This window comes from Zea mays, chromosome 8 (assembly GCF_902167145.1).
Source record: "Zea mays cultivar B73 chromosome 8, Zm-B73-REFERENCE-NAM-5.0, whole genome shotgun sequence".
Taxonomy (NCBI): Eukaryota; Viridiplantae; Streptophyta; class Magnoliopsida; order Poales; family Poaceae; genus Zea; species Zea mays.
Window position 1 is genome coordinate 141,076,413 of NC_050103.1, and position 24,402 is coordinate 141,100,814.

The window sequence follows — 24,402 nt, forward strand, 5'->3', positions numbered from 1 at the left end:
CCACAACTAAACCAAACTCCCATGAAAAAAATCACTAAGTAGAAAATTGACAATCAATGGCACAAATGTTCATTTTTTTTCTACCTCTCACTATAAAAGCAATGGTAACAATGAAATATTGTAAAATCATCTAAACTTCATGATCTACAACTTTCGTATTCAAAGGATAAACAATTTTTTTTCATCTACCATTTTTAATTTGACTTGTAAGGCGACATACATGATCTGCCACCAGAAACTGAGGAAACATGACACATAAATTCAAAATATCATAACTCCCTGCAGCTTAACAGAATTTTGCAAATATAAACCCATTGAAAAGATTATAACATTCTGTAAAACTTTTATTATAATGAGTGTCTCGAAATTGGTTTTCAAACTGATAAAATAATGCAACTCTTTTGTTGCAAAACTGATAGGATGGAAACAATGGACAACTAAAATTCAAAAACCTATAACTCCTCCTATACTCAACTTAAAACTACAACGAACACGCGTTGGAAAAGTTTGAAAATTGTCCACGACTTTTGCAATAAAGTTGCACCCAAATTTATCTTTATAGCCCTCAACTCTGCATGACCTACAGCTAAACTCAGCCCGTGATACTGCACATTGGAGATTCGACTTATAACCGGACAACCACCTCTCCCAATCTATTTAACAGACAATTACAAGTAAATACCCATTTAAAAGGTACTGAGAAGAACTAAAGTTTTGCTTAAAGAGAATTCCCAAATTTGGGCTATGAAACTATCAAAACACAGTCGATTTATTGGTGGTTATAACGACACCTAAAGTTCAGACACAACGGTGCAACAACTTCAGAGCAGCCTAACTCCAATTATATACAATGAAAATTACAAACCAATACTCTTTGGAAAGATCATGAAATTACTAAAACTTTCATAATCCAACAAAGACCAAATTATACCATCTTCAAGGTCTATTCTTCCGTACAAAATTAAGACTGTTATAGGAAACCCATAACTCTCAAATGTTTAGACCAAACTGGGTGATTAAGCATCATATGCAAACATGAAGAAACCTACTACAAAACATTCTAGATAAGTGAAGCCTGATTCAGCCTCCAACTAATTTAAAATGACTCCCAAAACCAAGCAACACCTTAACCACAATAAAAAAACAATATAAAATGAAACCCAAAGGCATTGGCAGGTGTAATCAACACTAGGATTTCCCACTACCAAATGGGGATGCAACTCCCCAAAGTCTTTAAACAACACTTTACCTAATAGGTGAGAACACTAAGCATAACAATCAACAAATTCAACAACCTCGTTTGTTAATGCCACTAAGGTCAAACATCCACGTAGCGACAATGTATGAAACACGTGACATACCGTCTCTAGCACTATAAAACACGGTTGTTATTACACTAGAATTCAACTACTAGAGATCTCCACAACTATTCTGTTGACGTGAAGCAAATAGTGCTCATGTCATATAACGTCTTTTTCTCCTCTCAAAAGAGATAAAATTTGCAACACTCATAAAGCAATGGAGGGATAACAACAAGAAAAACTAATGTACTTCTTGACACCGACTCATGCAAAAGCTTCATAAATATTACTTTCAATACTAAAATAATAACATGATACTATGCTCAACAAGAGTAATTGGACGTCAATAAGACAATCCACATAACCAAACTACCTTGATTAACCTCACATACAACAAAACCTACTATTACTGCACTAGAACAATTTGTACCTCGTGATATCACAGGATGCATTCAAAGTAGTACAATGTTGGCAAATAAAAATAAAAAATATAAAATGGGTTGTCAATATCGCCCACGTGACTAGCCTGCAACAACTAAAAATTATGCATAGCCTTTATGGCTATTGAAACAAGCCATAGAAGGAAAACATGCATGAAATAAAATCCACTTGAAACCACCCTATTTATTGTTAAAAATAAGGTTGTACATAATAAGAAAATCTATCAGGTAGACATGGTTGGACTTATCAATCTACGTCATCTCACAAATTCACTCGAGTTCTACCAGTCTAAAGAATTCATAGACATTACAACGCTGCCTCTGCTCTATAGAGACAAACCAATTTTATACTAAGATCAAGTTATCAAGTAGCCACACTAGCTTAAAAAAAGTGAGGCGCAAAGCATTCCACCCATGGAAATATTACATTGATAAGTTGGGTTGTAACCCAACAGTCAACCAAACTCAACAACACCATAAAACTACATTATATAGTGTTTTCACACTACACCAAGTCGGATTAGACCCACTATACACAAGCTCAATAAACAATAGGTCCTATAAGTACAAGGACCCAAGAATCCTTTTGGGGAAAAAAACATCCACAGTCAAGCATATAGAAATATATGATGGTAATAGCTCAGAGATTTGAAAGCATTACATTCCAAAAAAAACATCATGACGATATGTATATAAAACAAGTACATTAGTAGCTTCACTTGCATAATATCTTCAATAACAACCACATCAAGAAACCAATATTAAATAGAAGTAACATATCATGTCAAGCATTACGTTGTTAACGACATACCCCATCAAACCATAAAGGGATTTGGAGTAAGGAAGTTCTAGTCATCTATACAATAAAATACTAATATGAAAGATATACGAACCCATACCCTTCCTATATGTGCAAGTGTGTCAAATTTATCTTCAAATTGCGTAGAATCTAAAGCCTATCCTCTGATACCAACTGTAACACCCCGAGGTCCACAAACACCCCGGAATGATACTAAACAACACTTCTGACATCTATATATAAAATTTCGGCAGCATCCCCTTTGCAAAATTGCATAAATGAGGGAGCAACAGTGTATAAACATATATCATGACAAGAACATACTAAGTATTATTAATCGGCTAGCAAAGAGATGTTAAACATACAACATGAACTAAATTAACTAGTGCGCACGACTAGTTAAAAAAACAAACTTCCTTTGACAATAAATTTCTAATTAAATCATGGCTGCGCCTGGGCAGCGCTATTGTGAGAGTGAAAGTGGACGTGCTGCTACTCCCCTCATTCCCAACATGTATCAAGTACCTGCATTGAGTAATGCAAGAGTGAGATGACACATCTCAGCAAGTAAAATAATATCAAATTGTTTAACCACATAAGAACATTGTTTTACCACCACTTGATTCCACAACCTTCTTATTACGAAGGTGCAGCACGTATACAACGTACAACACACCTAGTCACCACACCTCGCAGGTAGAAACCACAATAGTAACATAGTAATGTCACACTTCATATATACCTCATGAGTGCAAATGTCTGCAAATGCAAGGATGACTTCTGCCTTCATACCTCTAAGGATATGAAGCCGCATCGTACCCCTCCTCGGGCAACGTACGATGCTAAAAATGTACCGGTACAGTCGGACCATAAGATCACGACATAACTTCAGAATGCAAGATGGATGATGCAATGTGCATGACATGCCTACAACACTTCATATAACGTGATTCAAAAAAAATACTTCAACTCCATCCATGATGGGAATCAACCACATATATCATTACAAAATCATGATCATCCACAATATTAGACAATTGAGAATTAATACTTTCGAACAAATAAACTTCATCATAGAATTCAATGATTAACATATTTAAAACTTATGCATACTCAATGACAGGGAATAGGATGCAAACCAAACGGTAGCAACCACCACTGTATTTACTTGCCTTTACCGGAAGTTTGGGCAAATCCCTAAGTACGATCCGGAAGTCCACCACCTGTTTTTGACACACAACTTAGTGCACCAATTTCACATAACCAGGCTCATAAACGACGCCGCACCTACGCACAAACTCAAACCCCGCCGCGGGTTACATCTCTCCCCACACCCACCAAACTGCAGCGGCGCTGCTTAATAATTTCATAACTTCAAAATTATGACAGCATTGGTAACAAACAAAAACTCCAGAGGCATCTACATAAAATTCCCCACAAGTTTTGTATACAATTTATAATTAAATTCCAACATCTAATTAGCCCAAAACAGTTCACAAGATGAACCCTGTAATCTGTTTTTTTCTCTTTTGGACAGCGACATACCCGGATTCAAACCGCGATATCTTTTAAAATATAATTCCAATTCAAGCGCATAAGTACTCATTGGAAAGATAAGACAAAGCCATACATGATTATCATACTGGTTAGCACTAATTAACCACGAAAAATTCCCAGAAACTGCTAATACTACTACTGTTCACCCACCTGAAAAATCTGTTTTTTTTTTGACAGCAACATACCCGGATTCAAACAGCGATATCTTTTAAAATATAATTCCAAATCAAGCACATAAGTACTCATTGGAAAGATAAGACAAAGCCCTACATGATTATAATACTGGTTAATACTAATTACCCACGAAAAATTCCCAGAAACTGCTAATACTACTGCTGTTCATCCACCTGAAAAATCTGTTTTTTTTGGACAGCAACATACCCGGATTCAAACAACGATATCTCCTAAATTATAACTCCGAATCGAGCGCATAAGTACTCGTTGGAAAGGTATGACAAAGCTCTACATGATTATCCCACTGATTCCCACTAATTACCCCACGAAAAGTCCCAGAAATCCCTAGAACTACTGCTGTTCACCCACTCACAAAATTCCTGGACAGCACCTCTACCGATTCGCAAAGATAAACACATAATCCAATTGATTGCAGCACAAAAACAACAAAAGTTAATCACAAATTCACCTTAGGTTCTTCCCTTTCTCCTTCCTTCTTCCTCCCTCCAAACTCCAATTGAGATCGCAGCCACACGACGGAGAACCACACGGGAGGGCTGCACCTTGGAGGAGGGGGAGAAATGGGGGGGCGGCTAGGGTTTTGGGTGGTGAGGGCTGCAAAGGTTTGAGGAGGAAGAAGATGGGAGAGGGGGGGCGTCCAAGAGAAAGGGGAGGGGAAGGGGCGGCTGCAACAACCCAAGGGGGAAAAAGGGGGGGCGGCTAGGGTTAGGGGAGGGTTAGTGGGCCGGATTGCGATTCGCGGCCCAACTCGCTTGCACGACAGCTCCCGACCAACCACTCTACTGCTATACTGGTGAATGTTTTCCATAAATTCTAAATCCCCAAAGCGCGACACCCGAATAAGAGAAAAAACAAACAAAAAGAATAACCTTCAACTTCTCTTCTTTGCAAACCGGGTATCACATCCTCGAAGTCAGCGCATCGTCGAGCCATTTCAGCTTGATCTTGAGAGTGTTTTTCTTCAAGAACTGTGATCTGCCGAGTCATCCCTATCAAGAGGTATTCAAACAAAATGAGGTCAGAAGGTAAAACAACCCACGGGCAAGAACAAAGAAGAAGAAGAAAGGACACTAACCAGCATTGGTGGCCTCCAACTCAGATACACGACCCCGAAGCAACACCGGATTCCAACGCTCAAGAGATGAAGCCACCTCCGGGATGGAAGCACCCTGCGACTTCAGCTGGCCGACCATTCCATCCACCAAAGCCTGATAAGAAGAGCGGATGAGCATAATGGCAACAATTCATGCAACATAAAGATCAAACTAAAGCACAGCACAGCACCTGGAGGTTGGAGAAAAGCGAAGGGATCCCCAAGTCAGGAGAAATCAGCTGATGACCAGGTGCCAGACCACCACTCGAAGCAGCTTGCAGCAGACCAGCAGGAACAAGCTCAGTACATTCAGCAGAGCTTAACGCCAGACCAGTGGGGATGCTGCCCTCCAAAGCGACCCCCTGATCCGGAGTTTGAGCCACCATCATGCCGCCAGAGTGTGGAGGTGAACCCACATGAACATCCATGGAAGTGCAGGAGGGAGACCTCGCTCGGACACCCTCGGGGGCTGGGTCAAGGTTGGCACTGCCCACTCGAGCCGGGTCACCCCCGGCAACACCCTCGGGGGCTAGGTAGTGGCCTACACTCCTCACCTGAGCTGAGTCCTCCCCGGCGACACCCTTGGGGGCTGGGCACATGTCAGCGCTATTCAAGGGATCCAAGCTCTCTGCCGTGACCACCTCTAAGGTTGACGGGCCTTCAGCTACTTCCATAGGATCAGGACGATCCAAATCGTCATCCCGACCCTCGAGATCGTGCTCTAAGGTCGACGAGGCACGGGACGACCTCAACCCAGCATCTGGCACGGCTGCACAAGTTTCTGTTGCATCAACGTCTGCAGGTTCCAACAACAAGTTCTCAGGGACCATATCCTCTAGAGCTTGATCAAAATTGGCCATGGACAGTTCTTGCAGACCAATAAGAGCAGACAAGGCAAGAGAAGGAACCCCACTACTACCACCGCTAGCGACGAACTGCCGACTGTTTTTCCGAGTTAATGGAGTTTCATTCTCTTCCTCCTCATCTTCCACAGCAACAGCACAAACAGCATCCTCATTGGGGTCAGCAGCAGGCGGAGCACACCCATTGGGATCAATGTCAGCAAGGCCAGTTGCAGTCATTTCTTCGGCAGCAGGAGCTAAGGTGCTGGCATCCTCGTCAAAGCTGGACACTCGCCGGAGGCGTCTTCTTTTCTTTTTCTGCTCATCAGCAGAAGGCTCGGGCTGACTGGTTCGGCTAGGACGCCTCGGGCGAGTATTGACAGGTTTCGAGACATCCAAGGTCGCATCAACCTTTGGAAGGGGCACCACTGCCAATGTACCATCAGGAGTAGTATCAGATGAATCCTCAGCTAGCAGATCGAGCATGTCATTTATGTCTGCATCACTAGGGTTCAGGGGCACTTCAAAATAAACCTGCCGTTCATCATCAGGTATTTCCCCGAGCGAAGCAACTAAGGAACGGACTTCTTCAGCAGAAGGTCGCACTCTAAGACCCAAATTGCTATCTGTCACGGGCGGATTGGACACAAAAAGAGTGAAATCTTTGGGAGAAGGCAGGTTCCAAGCCGAGTATGCCACTGGAGCTCCAACGTTTGAAACTTTACCCCTGAGGATCATTTCGAGTCGGCTCACCAAATCAACAGAAGGAATTCTCCTATTAGTAACTCGGGTTGAGTCGGCCAGCCCTCGGTAAAGATATGCCGGATAGGCCCTGTCCTTCAGCGGCTGAATGTTTTTGAAAACAAAATATGTGACCACAGCTTCGGCAGTTAGACCTCTTTCTTTCAGTAATCCAACTTCAGTAAGCAACACGCCTGCCTCGGCCACTTCTTGGTCCGTGGGAGACTCAGTCCAACTCGGAGTACGAACATCCGGCTGTCTTCCTGAGCGGGAAGGGAGAGAATTTCCATAATTATCCATTATAAACCACTCCAGACGCCAACCTTTAATGCTGTCTTTGAGGGGTATCTCGAGATACTCGGTCTTCCGCCCCCGGCGCATCTCTAAACTAGCACCCCCGACCAATTGATGTTGCCCCCCGGCCATCCCAGGACGGCAGTGATACAGATACTTCCATAAGCCAAAATGCGGCAGCACGCCAAGATAAGATTCGCAAAGGTGAACGAAAATAGAGATTTGGAGAATGGAGTTAGGGTTCAAGTGAGTCAGGTTGATGTGATAAAAATCAAGGATGCCACGGAAAAAAGGAGATATGGGAAGGCCGAGGCCGCGAAGAAGGAAAGGAGTGTAAACCACTGACTCGTGGGTATCTTCGGTTGGGACAGTAGTCCCGTGGCAAGCACGCCAAGAGCAGAGTTCCCGTGGAGGGAGAACACCGATGGAGACAAGGCGGAGAAGCTCAACTTCAGAAATCACAGACATATGGTTACCTGCGAAGGGTAACTGACTGTTGGGGTCGATGGCGGGGATCACTGCGGCAGACGAGTTCGCAGTCTTCCTCTTGGGCGCAATTTTGCTTCTCGCTGGCGAAACAGAGCAGGAGGCGAGTGGCAGAGGAAACTCAGATGCAGAAATGCAAGAACTAGGGCACGGAAAGCAAAGGCGGCTAAAAGCGCGACTCTTAAGGGATATTCTTGAGCCAGATACCTTTTCAAAAGTGCCCAGTCATCACCCGGCGGTCATCTCCGAAATCCCAGCATGCCACGTGGATATCCAACAGTTATTTCCAAGAAAGCCAATGTGCCACCTCATCACTCGGTCATTTTCCTCAAAGTAACTTGAGAAGCTGGCTATCACTCGGCGCTGCCTCTAAAACGCCGACCACGTGCTCAATCGCTCGGCATTACCTCTAAAATGCCGACGCCGACCTTCAATCACTCGGCGCTGCCTCTAAAACGCCGACCACGTGCTCACTCGCTCGGCATTACTTCTAAAATGCCGACGCCGACCTTCAATCACTCGGCGTTGTCCCTAAAACGCCGACCACGTGCTCAATCGCTCGGCATTACTTCTAAAATGCCGGCGCCGACCTTCAATCACTCGGCGCTGCCCCTAAAACGCCGACCACGTGCTCAATCGCTCGGCATTACTTCTAAAATGCCGACGCCGACCTTCAATCACTCGGCGCTGCCTCTAAAACGCCGACCACGTGCTCAATCGCTCGGCATTACTTCTAAAATGCCGACGCCGACCTTCAATCACTCGGTGTTGCCTCTAAAACGCCGACCACGTGTTCAAACGCTCAGCATTACTTCTAAAATGCTGATGCCAACATTTAATCACTCGGCGTTATTTCTAAAATGCCAGCCGCGTATTTTGTCGCTTGGCATTACTTCTAAAATGCCGATGCCGACCTTCTATCATTCGGCATTGCCTCTAAAACGCTGGTCTTGTGTTTGATTGCTCAGTGTTACTTCTAAAACGCTGATGTCAATCTTCACATCGATCGGCGTTGTTTCCACTATATCAAAAGAATCAGTTCAACATTCAGCAAAAGCAATGACAAGTCATCAAAAAGAGGGGATAAACGACAGACTTCATTAAAGGGAAGTTAACGAGCTTACAAACCAACTCTTTACGAGTTGGTACTTCCCTAATTCTACTCTACATTACTACTACTACTAAACTACAATATACTACTCTACATCACTACTACTACTAAATTACACTAATTACTACTACATTATTCTAGCTATACTAAACTATACTAATATCTAAGAAGACCAGTGGCGTCTAGCCACTGGCCCTGCCCCTGCCGCCGCCGCCGCCCTTGGTGCTGCCCCTGCTGCTGTCGCCCTTGGTGCCGTCCCTGCTGCCGTCGCCGCCGCCCCTGCCACTGCCGTCGCCGTCGTCGTCGTCGTCGTCGTCGTCGTCGTCGTCTTCACCCTCGTCACCGCCGTCCGAGTCCTCCTCATCCGAGGAGTACTCCGACTCATCCGAGCCTTCGAGCCCGGCGCGCTCGACGGCCCGGATGTATGTCCAGACCTCCGCGGCTATCCCCTGGGAGTCGTCCGAGTCATCGGACGACGCCGGGGGAGAGACGAGAGCCGGAGACCCCTCGGGATCGGAGGAGAACTCCTCCTCCGAGTATTCCGAGTCACCAAACTCCTCCGATGGAGGAGTCGGCTCACGCTTGCGCTTGTTGTTCTTGCCCATGGTTGAAGCTTTGGGAGAGAAGAAAGGGAAGAGGCAGTAAGGAGCAGCGAAGAGATGTGAAGAAACCAGAGAAGCAAAGAGGTTATTTATAGAAGGGAAAGGCAACCGCTCACTTCTAACCGCGGTCACTGAACAGTCGCAAGGCATTCAATAAGCACTTCCACCCACCCGAAGACACGTCAGACGGCGGACGCCGTTTCATGCAACACTACACCCATTGGGACTCCAGTCAACAGCGCAAAGGATATGATTACACTAGCCGTCCCATCGCATTACTACTCAGAGGCAACCGGCTAAAACACTCAGCGTACCAAGCCGTCCCTTGCCCACACCCATTGGGGGGGGACGCCCAGGAATTATCAGTATATTTTTCAAACGGTCACATCCGTGCAGGGCATGCAGTGAATACCTCAAGACAAAAATGAGATATCAGTAAGGATCAGAGGAAAGCCAAATATAACCAGCAAAGTACAAGATATGGCCGACAGAAGCGACGTGAAGACTAGACAGAGAACGTCCGTCAAACGTCCAATCAATCGCAGAAGCAAATAAATTGCACTACCTAGCAAGATATGGATGGATTGCAAACTCGGCTGCTAAAGACAAAATATACGCTGACCTTGGCAGCAAAATATTGATGACATAATGCTGACCTCCAAAGCATAATGCCAAATAGCCTCATGCCAGTTTCCGCAAGAGAAAGGAAGACCTTCGAATGGATTATCCTTAAAAAATCCATTCGAAGGTCGGGGGCTACACCCATTGGGTGCACCGGAGGTGCACCCCATGGAATATTATTCTAAACCGGTACAGTGCCGACTTCTAAGGCGTAGAGCAAGATTGAAAAGACTAATCCTCAACCGAGATGCAGGAGCGCGAATGGAGATAACCTTTGGAAGAAGACCTTCGAGTAGATTATCTTCTAAAATCTACTCAAAGGTCGGGGGCTACACCCATTGGGTGCACCTCCGGTGCACCCAATGAATTCCGGAGTCTTACAATCCAAAATGCCGACCTCTAAGGCACAAGCACAAAGCCAAACTTTGGTCGGACGAGTGATCAAAGCCAGAGAAGACCGCAGGGAATCATTTTTTGGACCTTGGATCTTTGAGTTGATTACCTCTAAATCAACCCAAAGATCGGGGGCTTGTGGGGGATAGATATCCCCTGGGTCCACTAAAGAAGTAAAAGGCCTCACGAAAGGCCCAAGGGCCCAATAATTCGTAAGGTCATTCTTTCGTGGGCCTAGGGAAAGACAACCAACAAAGAAGACGTGAGACTGATTAGTGCAAACACAGGCGGCCCACAACGTCGAACGAATGGATCACAACAGAGACCCGACTTTCCCGCGCTGAAGCCCTCATGCAGCAGAGCCATGCGAGGATAAGTCGGCAAAGGTCACGTAGGGATAAACTCAAGAGGTTCACTATCTTTTAGCTACTTGTTGTTATCATATCACATGTACTGCTCCACGGCCGAGTATATAAGGCCTAGGGGGCACCCCTTCAGATCGATCGACCCTATTCTACTTAACCACCCACAAAAACTCTCTGCGCCCTCTATCCAGAGAATCCTCTTGTAACCACGCTCATATACTCACCAGGACGTAGGGTGTTACGCACTTCTAAGCGGCCCGAACCTGTAAATCTTGTCCATTGTCCCTCGTGCGATCGGCACGAACCATTTTGCTACAGTCGTCGACACCGTCCTACTCCTAAAAACACCTTGAGGGGCAACCCCGGGTGTGCGGTCGGACCCAAAACACCGACAACATGAGAGTCACAAGTTGTTTTCAATTAAAGGTTGTCGGTCACCTCTGAGCAGCCCAAGTTAATGTCTGTCTTGGCCAGGTAGAACAATGTTTCTTCGAGAAACAACCCCAGATAGGTAATGTAGTGCAATGACAAATGGTGGGTGTTTTACGTAGCAGATTGACTTAATGAGAGTAATCATGAAGATAAATTATGGAGGGAAAACTAAGAAAGTACATTTTGTGGTAACTAGTTATGAGTCTAGTTCAAATGCATGTTTATTAACTAATGTAGTTCAAATCCATGTTTATTAGCCCCAAACATAGTTCAAATGCATTTTGTGGAAAATTTTGTAGCCCCAAATAGGTAATGTAGTTCAAATGCATGTTTATTTTTGAGAAATAACTCCAACTAATCCTTCTAGATCTAAAAAGAAGGAAGAAAATGCATGCTTATTAACTTACTCTGCATCTTTGTGGTAACTAGTTATGAGTCTAGTTCAAATTCGTACATTTTGTTTCATTGGTAAACATTGTTTGAAGACACCATATTCAAGTCATTTGCATCTTTGCCAATAGCCAGCGTGGTTCATTAGTAAATAAATGGCACGTGTGACTGAATTACATATTCATTAAGTAACATATGTTGGGACAAGGAGTATTCTAGTGCAGTAGTTCTTTGTTATTCCTTCACAGTTGTGCAGCAAAGAACTTATTATTAATCACTTGTTATTAATCACTTGTACACATTCTATTATTAATCCTATTGTACACATTCTACAGGTGTGCAACATGTTTTTTTATATGTACAGTAGTGCAACAAAGAACTTATTATTATGAATATGTGAAAAAGCTATTTTTTAACTTCACCCCAACTTATTATTAACCACTTGTACACATTATACAGCTGTGCAGTAGCGCAGCATGACCATTTCGGACCCCTGATATAAAAATGGAGGTCTTCTACAGCTGTACAAATTGCAGCATTCTACAGTTGTGCAGCATGACTATTTTAGACCATTATTATTAATCACTTCTACACATTCTCCTTTAGTCACTTGTGAGGTCTGAAACTGAAGGTCTTCTAAAACTGTACAGATCCGGTCTGAAAATGAAGGTCTTCTGAAAATGGAGGTATGTAAATGATATTTGTGAACCCTCTTGTACTTTCGACATAACTCCGGATCTGGTTCAATACAGTTTTAGAAGACCTTCAATTTTCATTTTCATTTTAAATCTTTTCTATGAACTAGTATCTCCTCTGGTTCAGTATAATTTTAGAAGACCTTCATTTTCATTATAATATAGTTTACATATACTCATTTTACACCATGTTTCATTCTTGTAGAGAACTCACAAAACCAGTGGTGCTGCAACTGAAGGTCATAATATGCGCCCAAGGACACAAACAAATTTATCTGAGGATGCAAATGAGTAGATTGATGCAAATATTGGTTGTGATCCAATTGGAGATTTTCTGTGTGAAAATGATGGTAATTATTTTGTTGTTGCATATCTTTTTTAACCTTGCTATAGTACAACTCATGTGTTTAAATTAATAGAATCCCATAGTCCACAAAAGACGAGAAAAGGAAGGGGTATTACAAAACTGGATTACATATTTGCAAGAGGGTCTGAGATGGAAAATTAAGATAGAACTGAATGAATTTGGTCAACCTAATGGAAACAATTCAAGGAAGGTTTCTAGTGCTATTAGGTGGTCATGTGAGAAAGAAGTTGCCAGTTAGCAGTGTTGACTGGAGGCTAGTGGATGGTGAGAAGAAGTATGAAGTCTGGACTGACCTAAAGGTATTTGCCTAAGTACATTATTATCGTTTATTATGTTGAATTTGTTTCTGAACATTAGACCATTAACCTAAGTTGTGAATATCATTTTTTGCTTGGGAAATCAGAAAGTCTACGATGTAGATGATGTTGCCTTTAACTGGTTTCTAACCATTGCTAGAAGGAAATGGAAGGGTTTTAAGTCAACCCTAAAGGCGCAATATTTTAATGAGAATTTAACATAAGAGGACCTAAAGGACAAACATAGTCGAAGGGTTAATGATGAGGATTGGAAGTTTCTTTCTAAATATTGGGTGTCTCCTGAATGTGAAGAAAGGACAAAAAATTCAAATTTAGTCGTTCAAAGGTTGGGGGTACTTCATACATCAAGCAACAAGAGTTTTGCACGCTCTGTCCATGAAATGGTATTTGAAGCAATTTGATTGTTGAATTTACATTATGATTTATCATTTTCAACTATAAACATTAACACATTTTGCAGTCTAAGGAACTAGGCCACCCTCCTCGAAGAGATGAACTCTATATCAAAACACATACGCGAAAATGGAGTACCAACAAGACTTGCTGAACCAGTTATTATAAGTATTGTGAACTTGACATTTATTGTAAGGTACTTTTTGCATCACATTTGCTTTTTCCTATAGTGGTAGGGACTGAACCTTTCTTCTTTGCAACTCAATTTGTGTAGAACAAACTTAAAGAAATTTTTTAGGCCCATCCAAAGTTGAAGGAAAGAACAATTCAAGAATGGGATGCATTTGTTGTTGTTTGTGGAGAGAAAGAGCCAAGAGGATGTGTCCGAGTTTTGGGTCTAGGACTAACTCCCCAAAATATTAGTACCCAGGGCCTAAGAAGTTACACACCCACAAGACTCCAAATGGAAGTACTAGCCCGCAAAAAGGCTGAACGTGAGAAAGCTGCTCTAGAACAATGCATAGCAGAAATGGAGGAGAAAATGCAGGAGCAAAGGATGGCTCATGAAATGAGAGATGTGGAAATCATCTCGCATGATGGTTCTAATACACGAAACCATCTAGTAAACTAGTTGAACATCTTAGAGTCATTTCGAAATCTAGAGCATATTTATTACTTATTACCCTTATATTTATTTTAGGACACGAGGTCTGGACAACATGTTGATGAAACACATAACATTGCTCAGTTTCATGAAGACGAAGCTTATGTGGAGGATGAACTCTCTGATGGCGGTGAAAACTTGTTTGGCAGCAATCATGATAGTGTTACCCCTGCAGTACATCCATCTCAAGGCAACCCTATGAATGGTACCCCAGCAATGCAGACAACCAATGCTACCCCAGTAGTGTAGTCATCTCAAGGAAACCATGCCAATGCGACCGTAGCAGTGCAGCCCTGTCAAGGCAACACTATTAGAGCTACCCCAGCAATTCTGCCTCTTCACACTGAACTTGTAATTTTATCATCCATCTTTCACAGTTTCTAATTCTCATTTGCTAGTGGTTCTATACATTTATTATATTCTTATAATTTCATTGTTTAGTTCATCTTGAAAAGAATGTGATCTTATATGCAATGTTGAGAGATCAATCGATGGCTAAGGGAACAATTATTTCAACTAATCCTAGCACCGTGCTTGGAGGAGTTGCTCTAGGAAAGCAATATTGTGAGGTTGTTGTGAATGTTGTGCTAAAAAGGGACGCCCTTCTACCTCACCCATACGGTTATTTGGAGAAGATGGGTGATATTGATCGGATGTCGATCGCATGGCCGTACAAGAGAGTAATAAGCTATCTCCTTATTCTTTTTCATATATGGTGAGTGCATACTTTCTAACCAATGTTTTCTATGATTATATAGCTGAAGGTGAGCAAGACATCAAAATCATCTCAAAGTGCTACAAGTATATATATGATTGACAATGTACCACAATTCTATTGTGTGGCATCTACACAATTCAAAGTTTTTAGCTGATGGTTCATCCTGTATTGATGATGATGCTAGTGAATATTAGCTTTGGCAGCAAGCTACTACTGATTTTAGTAGAGATTCTTGGTTATGACTGCTACTGGTTATATATGTAGCTGATTTTAGTAGATATTCCTGATTTTAGTAGGTATGTAGCTGCTACTAGTTATGATTGAATGGCTATATCTATATTAGTCTAGCTCTACTAGTCACTAAAAACTAAAGCTAGCAAATGATCTCCATAGCATGTTGTTTTCTTCCTTAAAAACTCAAGGGTTGTTTGCATGGATCAACGATAGATGTTGCTGCTCTTAGGTTTGATGTTTCGAGTAGCAGCAAAGTGTCCTTTCAAGTGTGGTATGTTCACAAGTTACTATGACGTCATATGATTTACCGGCGTCCTCACCCCTTCTTCTTTTGTAAAAGTAGTGCATATATATGTATAACTACATGTGCCACAATAGGATTAACTACATATGCGGCAAGGTGTCCTGTCAAGTGTGGTCTGTTCATATAATTTTGGAATAGATTTCTAAATAGTCTACTAATGATTTGGGTTTTAATTTTGTCAGGAGGGAGGTCCTAGAGGTAGTCAATCACTTGTTTACTTCATGATGTCAATAGCAAGTAGATCGTGGTGGTGCCTATAGATGCTACAACAAGAAAGATCAAAAGTTCTTTTGGATGGATGCAGCTAGCTATTTTGTTTTGTATTTTCTCGAAAAAAGGAAATTTGCAAGTGAACTAAAAATTTGTGAAGCAAACACGTGGTTCTATTAACTAGTATCTCTAAGCTTTTATAAGCCAAACTTAGTGTTTTGTTGCTTATTTTGATCTTTATTACGACAAGACATGAGTTATGTTTAACCAAATCTATATCTGATGTGGAATGTGAGATTATATAACTAGTATTTGAATGTTGATGATAATTGAAAACTACTAGTTATATATTTTTGTAGGCTCATATATCCCTAGCGTTAGATTGTTAGTCAATAAAAACACGTATATCTCATTAAACAGTGCATCGGTATAAGTTCTAACCACTAATTTCAAGTCGGGCGACAAGCTACTCGTCCCAGAGGACCGACCAGGCGCCTAATCACGATTAGGGTGACGATTAGGATGCCTAATCGGTCCTGGTCGACTTCATATCGTCCCTAGTCGTCCTATGTAATTTCTAGGCATATAGCCATGTACCATACATTATATATATAAGCAATACACTCCTTGCCAACAGTCCAGCAAGGAATATGGTCGCAAATTATCAGACAAGAAAAATATGTTAGTCGGTATATTGTTTTAGCGTCTAACCGTCCGTCGGTATACATGCATGTCGCTATAAGCTTATGTTGACGCCACTTATAGCGTCAGAAAGAGTTAGTTAGTATAACTCGATAGCGACTGATAGTACGTTGTTATAAAAGATTTATACCGACAGTAACTAATTCGTTGTAGCCAGATTGTGGTATAGTGTTATAGACATGCTCACACACAAAAAAAAACAATATAATCAATTGCTAATTAATTCTAGACCCATTTAGCACTAGAAAAGAGTAATAATACTCATAATTGTAACATACCACATGAATTCAACACCAAATTAATATAACTAATCACTTATTAGTTCATCCAACATAAGTGAAGGCTTTATTTTGTTGATAAATGATAGCTCGTTCGAGCTAACGAGATGGCTCGTTAACAAACCGAGCTAAAATACTAACTCGGCTCGTAACAAAATTAAAATAAACTAAGTCGAGCCAAGCGAACTAACGAGCCATAAGTAGCCATAAGTATTATGTTCAGCCCTAAGTAGAGTCAATACACGTTGGACATCAGACAATCTAGTTATATTATATTATTACATGTATGCAGAAGGATTACCAATGATGTGTTGATGTGTAGCTAGCAGAGTCCTGTAAGGACGGCAACCTCTTTTCAAGCAGAAGTTAATATGTTTGGACGTCAATTTTTCATCGTGTTGTCACCATTTTCTTCTTCTCGTTTGCAGGACCAAGGTGGTTAAAACCCTAACTTCGAACCAGATGTTGCATTTGCGTTTAGCTAAAAAGGTAGCTGCTTCTGCAAATCTCGGGATTGTGCTATTTAGATTTTGCACACACTATATCCAACTTCTTCTGTCTTCAAGTCCTCACTCCAGTTCAAAAACTCTGACCCTCCAAACTGTACTTGCTTAATACCAACATGACTAGAAAAACAAACATAAAACGGATGAGATTGCATTGTTCCAAAAAGTAATATGGTAATAAATTGTTCATAACATGACCAAATACAGGCACTAAGCAATGTCAGCTTCGAAGACCCCCCCCCCCACCCAACCCACCTACGCACACACAATTAATCTGAAAAAATAATGAGGCATTAAAAGGCAGCTGGAATATTATTTTTCATGAGTAACAACGGTATGTTGAGTAATGATGAGGCAAGAAAAACGTGTGTTCCTCCATAATGATCTGCCAAATCCCACTGCCTACTACAGGAACATCTTGCTAGCAAGAATTGCATTTCAAATCAGTAGTTACTGCTTCCCTTCAGATAAAATAAAAGGTTCAGTTTGTTTCTCCTATAAAAAAAGAAAAGTGTATAATGTGAACTACACGGCTCACAAACATGCCAGTTCGGTAAAGCATACTGCATTCCTGTGGGACAGGTTGCAGTAGCTCTGTATTGTGCCACATCACATACTTCTGATTTTTTGGGGCACCAAACATGAAACCAGAGCAAGATATAGATATACATGTGTAGCATATGTTAGAGACCAGATCCTAATGAGCAGAAATAACATTATACACAGTAAATAAATTACCAAAATATTGGCATCTCAAAAGTCTGGTTCTTACTCTGAACTTATTGTTGTTAAGGCATTAAGCAGGATGTCCAGAAGCAATGGCTCATGAATACCAATGTCTACCCTGTGCAAGTTAATAATATCAAAATAAAGAGTCATGGGCTAAATCAATGTGATTACAAATTGAAAAGGTATATTTGCATATTTTCTCTGGAATAAATATTTGTTTGAAAGGCATCAGTGTTTCAGTACATGGTGCAAAAAGGTACAATCGCACGGAGAGAGCTACGACTTTCTAGAAACCCGTAGAATTGCAGTGTACTAGTGTTAAAAGGGACTCGGTATTTGTCAGTCAAAGTGGTTTAGCAGGCTTACTGCACAACAAAATTCATAAGTCACCTAAAATGGTTTGTCGTGATTAAACCCACATCGAAGAAATTTATGTTGTGAATGATCTTTTCATATTTATGGTATTTTTCATAAGCTTGAACAGTTAGTGTCTGTAATCCAGAATGATGGTCCAACAGATGATAGCAATAAAAAAAATAGAGGACTGGGAATTGAATAAGTTTTGATAATTCACATAACAACATGAAAAGGTTACAGTCTACAGTTTGTAAAGCCGGCTTAGAAGAGAAATATTACACACCATACTCGTGCTAGATTATCTTGAATCTCAAGATCACCAATGTTGTAAAAGGACGTCGGAGTGACGTTAGCTCCTTCAAGAGCATCATAAGTCAGCCTTTTACAATCTAAAGGCAATTGCGATAACTGCAAAATAAACAAGTACTTTTGAAGTCCTTTAGTGCAAAACATAGAAGTTTGATGGAATCCTTCATGTTACCAACATTTTGATGAAAAGGATGGAGGCCAGAAGGATTATATCTTACCCTGACTAGTATCGTCTCATCCACTAAGGATATGAAAATAAAATACAAAAATGTCAAAAATGACATTCAAGAAGTGTAAATGTGGTCTGACCATTATACCTGCATATTCATAGAATTGCAGCCACCAAGACGGCCAACTATATGCCATGATCGCAGAGACTGCAAGCACAATAAAAGGGAAGATGCAAAATCCTGAGCAAACATGCGTATAGATTTGATACATGCTTTTTTCTAAGTTTGGTAAATACTTCCTGTTGGGGAAAATAATAAAGAGAAAGAACTCACATCAGAAATCAACGTAACATCTTTTGGCAACAAAACATTGTAGAACTCGAACCATATATAGGAATTGGAGAAGTCAAATCTAGAACAGGAAACAACCAAAACTGCATTAAGTAATTAAGAAAGATCACCAAATGGTTTTCAATAGTTTTACTTCTTTGTTGACCATTAATTATAAGGTAGTAGAGATCTAAAGTTCTAAACTTTATGAGTTTTCACTAATAGTTGATCCAACATCGCATAAGATGTTGGGCTCATGGTGAGAAGTGTTTTCATAAGATCATGATTAACAATATATTGTAAAAGAAACGTGCTCAGAAATGGCTTTCATGGTCACCACAATAGAGGTTTTTGCTGGCCCAGGATCGAGGTTTACACATAGACTATGATAAGGGTGTTGGGTGTGGGCTGCTATTTTTCTCTTCTACTGTGATGATTTTGCTGCAAGTGCAACTATCCAAATAAGAACGACTAAAGAATCTGGGAGGATACTTCTATTCCACTATCTAAAAAGGGCAACCCCAGCATCATATAGTGTCCAGAGAAGAGATAACCAGATGCAAGCCTAGTCACTAAGTGAGACAGCTCTCAGGCCATACTCAGTAGATCGTGTATATGGTCGTGCAAAACACTGTTTTGCACTTTATACTGCACTGTTTACATGGTAGATTTAGATAGTCTCACCAATAGGCCTTTTATTTTCCATTATCTAAAAATATTGTAAAATAATTTAACAGTGAAAATTCCATTTAGGAGGCCAATTTTGTAAATGAAAATTTGGAGACTCATCAGTTTCAAACCGCACAGTGTAAATTAGTCCTATCTAGCTATCTGGATTTTGTACACGGTACAAATATACGGCAGCGTCAGAGAAGCACATTACTTGTTGAAGACGACCTTCATGGGGTTTGGAGAGCCGGTCTTGGTTTGCACGATCTTGTGGCGTTTCTTTCTTATCCTATCCTCCATCTGCACGAGCGCAGAGGGCGTGAGTGAAGCAAGGGAATAAGACGAGGAAAGCCATTCATTCGTCAGAACGGAGACGAGGAAAGCCATTCATTCCCACGCGGGTTTGGCCCTTCTTGGGGTCGTCGAAGTAGTCCCCCATAATGTCTCCGATTTCGGGGTCGTGGTCGTAGTCCTCCTCCTCGCCGCCGCCCGCCCAGCTCGGAAACCCTTCCTCCTGGAGCTCCGCTTCGTATTCGTCGTCGCCCTCCGCGGCGGATAACGCGCTCAGCGCCTCCCCCGCCTCCGCCGTCAGCCGTCGGGCGACGAGGGACGCGGGCCTGAGGCGAGCAGGAAAGGGAACCGGGAGACGCGTGCTCGGTCTCGGGGCAGCCGTTGTTGCGGGTAGAAGAGGCGGCGGCGGGTAGCTGAACAAGCAATCGCCGAGAAACGCAGAGAGCAGCATATCTGGCCCCTTCGCGATGAGGACTGCACCTGCGCTTGCTTGACGCGACCTGCGAGGCGCGGCTAGTGCAGTGCAGTAGTGCGTGTGCAAAGCAGCAAGTGCAGCAGTAACAGGTGCGCTGTGGAAGTGGGGTGGATTCTCACGGAGACGGGAGACGTTCGGATATGTTGCGATGGAAGGAACAAAGAAATTCTATATTTCAATATCATCAGTTGATCCAAAATATTGTTTTGCACTATATATTATATTAATCATAGAGTAGGCTTTAAATATCAGTATAGAGATAAGTAAGCTAATCGAGATAGCCTTAGACATGTTGCAAACTTGCAATGGCGGTCGATATCGCCTGCATATACCAATTTTTTTTTATTTTAGTTGTTGACGCCTTTTCGGAGCGTCAAATACTCAAGAAAAACCGGCGGCGGTGCTCTCTGGTCAAGTGCGGACGGTCCGCGGCCTGGGGCCGGACGGTCCGCGCGTGCACAGGGGCGGCGGAAGATCGCCGGCGGCGCCTGGATCTCGCTCCCGAGAGGGACCCCGTCAGGGAGGAGAAATCCTAGGGGTTGTCTAGGCTCGGGCCGGCCGACCTAGACTCCTCTAATCGGCGTAGAGTCGAAGAGAGACGAAGAATTTGGGGATCAAGAGGCTAAACCTAAACTAGACTAGAACTACTCCTAGGATAAAATGTGAAATAGAAGTTGTATTGATTCGATTGATGATTACAAATCGGCCGTAGACATCTCTTTTTATAGAGGAGGGGGGCTTGACCCTTTACACGACCAGATTTCGAGCTAATTCCGCGAATATAGCTAACAAACATAGCACAAAACTCGGAACCCTAATCTATTCTGCGCAGGCGCGGACTGTCAGGACCGCGGACCGTCCGGCTCCAGGGCCGGACCGTCCGCTGGCTCTTTTTGGTGCCAAACATATGCCCCCCTGCCTTTTGGTGGAGCTAGGCAAACCAAAAGCATCTTAACTCGATGTGATCACATCGGTTTTCTTTAAGCATCTTGCCACATACTAGGATGGTACTGCTTGAGGAAACGCCCATTCAAAGCTTTAGGTAAATCCTTGTCTTGTAATGTTTGTAGCAAATAGGCGTTACCAGATATAACCTGTTTTACTTTATAAGGACCTTCCCAGCTTGGCGACCATTTTCCAAACTTCCGGTCTTTATTCCTTAGAGGCAGGATGGTCTTCCACACCAGGTCCCCTACTTGAAATGACTTTGCTTTGACCTTTTTGTTGTAGGCCCTGGCTACCATGATCTTGTCCTTTTCTATTGCTTCTAAAGCTATCACCCTCTTGTCGGTCACCTCATCAATATTATCCATCATTGAATTGTAATAATCAGTGATGGTTAGATCATTTTGTTTGGCGAACCTGACAGCATTCAAACTTATTTCCACAGGCAACACTGCTTCCTGCCCATAGACAAGCTCAAAAGGAGACACTTTAGTAGCACTATGTTTAGATATCCTGTGAGCCCATAAAGCTTCGGACAAAATCTTATGCCAATGCTTAGGATTCTCTGATATCTTCTTTTTTATCAAGTTAATCAATGTCTTATTACTAGACTCGGCCTGTCCATTGGCCTGAGCATAATATGGAGATGAATTAAGCAATTTAATCTTATATAATTCAGCAAACTCACGTACCTCCTTTGACATAAAAGAAGTTCCTTGATCTGTAGTCAAGGTCTGGGGAATGCCGAATCTGTGAATAATATGCTCAGTTATGAACTCAATTACCTCCTTGTGCGTCATGTTCTTTAGAGCAACGGCTTCAGTCCATTTGGTGAAATAGTCAGTGGCAACTAACACAAACTGATGCCCCTTTGAAGATGAAGGATGAATTTCTCCAATAAAGTCTAATCCCCATTCTCTGAACGGCCAAGGCTTGATGATAGGATGTAATTCGGCTGCAGGGACCAACTGTAGGTCGCCGAATTTTTGACACACTTGGCAACCCTTGTAGTACTTGAAACAATCAGCTATCATACTAGGCCAATAAAAACCAGACCTTCGCAACAACCACTTCATCTTTAGAGCTGATTGATGAGTACCACAAATTCCTTCATGTACTTCGGCCATGGCTAATATAGCATCATCTGGGCCCAAGCACTTAAGCAGGACGTCATTGACTGTTTGGCGATAAAGTTCATCACTCATCAAAACATACTTGAAAGTTGTTCGCCGAATGTTCTTATCTGTCCTGATATTGGGATTTCGTAAATAATTAAGTATAGGTGTCCTCCAATCACTTGCATCGGCTTCATTGTCAGCCGAATCGATTAAGAGAACATTTCTGGTAACCCCGGACGGTCCGGCGTCATCACGAGGACGGTCCGCGACCTGGGAATTTGGCTCTGCACTGGTTATCAGATTTTCAGTTTTGTGAAATTTCCCTCTCTTTATCCGATAACCTGATGCATCTTGTGCCAAATTGTTAGCTCTATGATTCTCAACTCTAGAGATATGCCGAATATTGAATTCGTCAAAAGAATGGATTATGTTCCAACATCTCTCAAGGTAACTATTTAGAGTACCATCAAAACATTGATATTCTTCTAACACTTGTTGGACAACCAGCTGAGAATCACCAAATACCTTCACATGTTTTACTCCCATACCATTTAAAAGTTCTAAGCCGAATAGGAGGGCCTCATATTCAGCTTGATTATTAGTGCAATAAGTTTTCAATCGGCTAGAGAAGTCAAAGGAGACATTACTTGGTGAAACAAGCACAATGTCAATTCCTTGCCCTTCATTGCAAACCGATCCATCAAAATATAAAGTCCAAGGAGTAATAGTGAGGTATGACATGTCTAGTTTATGAATATCATTAACCCGATGTTCTACAATGAAATCCGCTACGACTTGGTCTTTCATAGATTTCAACGGTTCATAGGCCAAGTCATATTCTATGAGTGCATAAGCCCACTTACCAATTCTACCACTCATAATTGGGTTATGCAACATGTATTTGATCACATCGGCTTGACTAGAAATAGTGCAATGACTAGACAGTAAATAACATTTACATTTGGTGCATGCATAAAACAAACATAAGCATAACTTTTCAATAAAAGTGTACCTTGTTTCAGTATCCACCAATCTCCGGCTTAGATATGTCACCACATGCTCCTTCCCCTCAGTTTCTTGTGTCAGAACAGCCCCAATGACCTTATCCTCAGCTGCAATGTATAATCGGAATGGTACTCCTGCTCGTGGTGCTTTTAATACGGGAGCCGAAGATAAGTATTTTTTGATGAGATCAAATGCTTCTTGTTGTTCTGCCCCCAAGCGAATTCAGCATCATTCTTAAGCCGAAGAATAGGGGTGAACGCATCAATCTTCCCGGCTAGGTTAGAAATAAACCTTCGTAAATAATTCACCTTGCCGAGAAACCTCTGTACCTCGACCTTACAGGTCGGAGGTCCCACATTCCGAATAGACTTGATTCGGTCAGGGTCTATCTCTATACCATGTTCATGTATGACAGATCCTAAAAACTTACCAGTCGACACTACAAAAGCACATTTACGTGGGTTCATTTTCAAACCATACTAACGCATTTTATCAAAGGCTTTGTGCAAATCAGCTATATGAGAACTAAACTCAGCCGATTTGACTACAATATCATCAATGTAAACTTCCACAGTGTTTCCTAACAATTCATGGAAGATCAAATTCATAGCCCTTTGATAAGTAGCACCAACATTTTTCAGTCCAAATGTCATGACAACCCACTCAAATAAACCAATGAAGCCTGGACATATAAAGGCCGTTTTAGACGCATCTTCTTCGGCCATGAAAATCTGATTATATCCGGCATTACCATCAAGGAAGCTAATAATTCTATTTCCTAATGCATTATTGATTAATGTGTCGGCTATGGGCATGGGATATTCGTCTTTAGGAGTTGCTCTATTTAAATTGCGAAAATCAATGCATACTCTAAGTTTACCTGACTCCTTCTCCACCGGCACAATATTGGAGACCCACTCTGCGTATCTGCAAGGTCTGATAAAATCAGCTTCT

At 42.0% G+C, this 24,402-nt stretch overlaps 1 protein-coding gene across 1 annotated transcript; it reads right to left on the reverse strand.

Annotated features, from left to right (window-relative positions):
• Positions 1-16,590: 16,590 nt before the first annotated feature.
• LOC100274170 (Ribonuclease P protein component 3) lies at positions 16,591-20,476 on the reverse strand. Its single transcript, NM_001148544.1, has 7 exons — positions 20,012-20,476; positions 19,829-19,914; positions 18,949-19,027; positions 18,763-18,822; positions 18,420-18,544; positions 17,823-17,894; positions 16,591-17,170 (listed from the first exon to the last, which is right to left on the reverse strand). Exons 1-7 carry the CDS (start codon positions 20,354-20,356, stop codon positions 17,068-17,070), a joined length of 870 nt encoding a protein of 289 aa, NP_001142016.1. The 5' UTR covers positions 20,357-20,476; the 3' UTR covers positions 16,591-17,067.
• Positions 20,477-24,402: the final 3,926 nt, after the last annotated feature.

Coding starts and splice junctions, on each gene's coding strand:
- LOC100274170 (NM_001148544.1), bottom strand. CDS start 20,356: ATGCTGCTCTCTGCGTTTCTCGGCGATTGCTTGTTCAGCTACCCGCCG. Junction 17,895..18,419: donor GATAATCTAGCACGAGTATG/GTGTGTAATATT, acceptor TAACTTGCACAG/GGTAGACATTGGTATTCATG. Junction 17,171..17,822: donor TTAACAACAATAAGTTCAGA/GTAAGAACCAGA, acceptor TTGTTTTTCTAG/TCATGTTGGTATTAAGCAAG.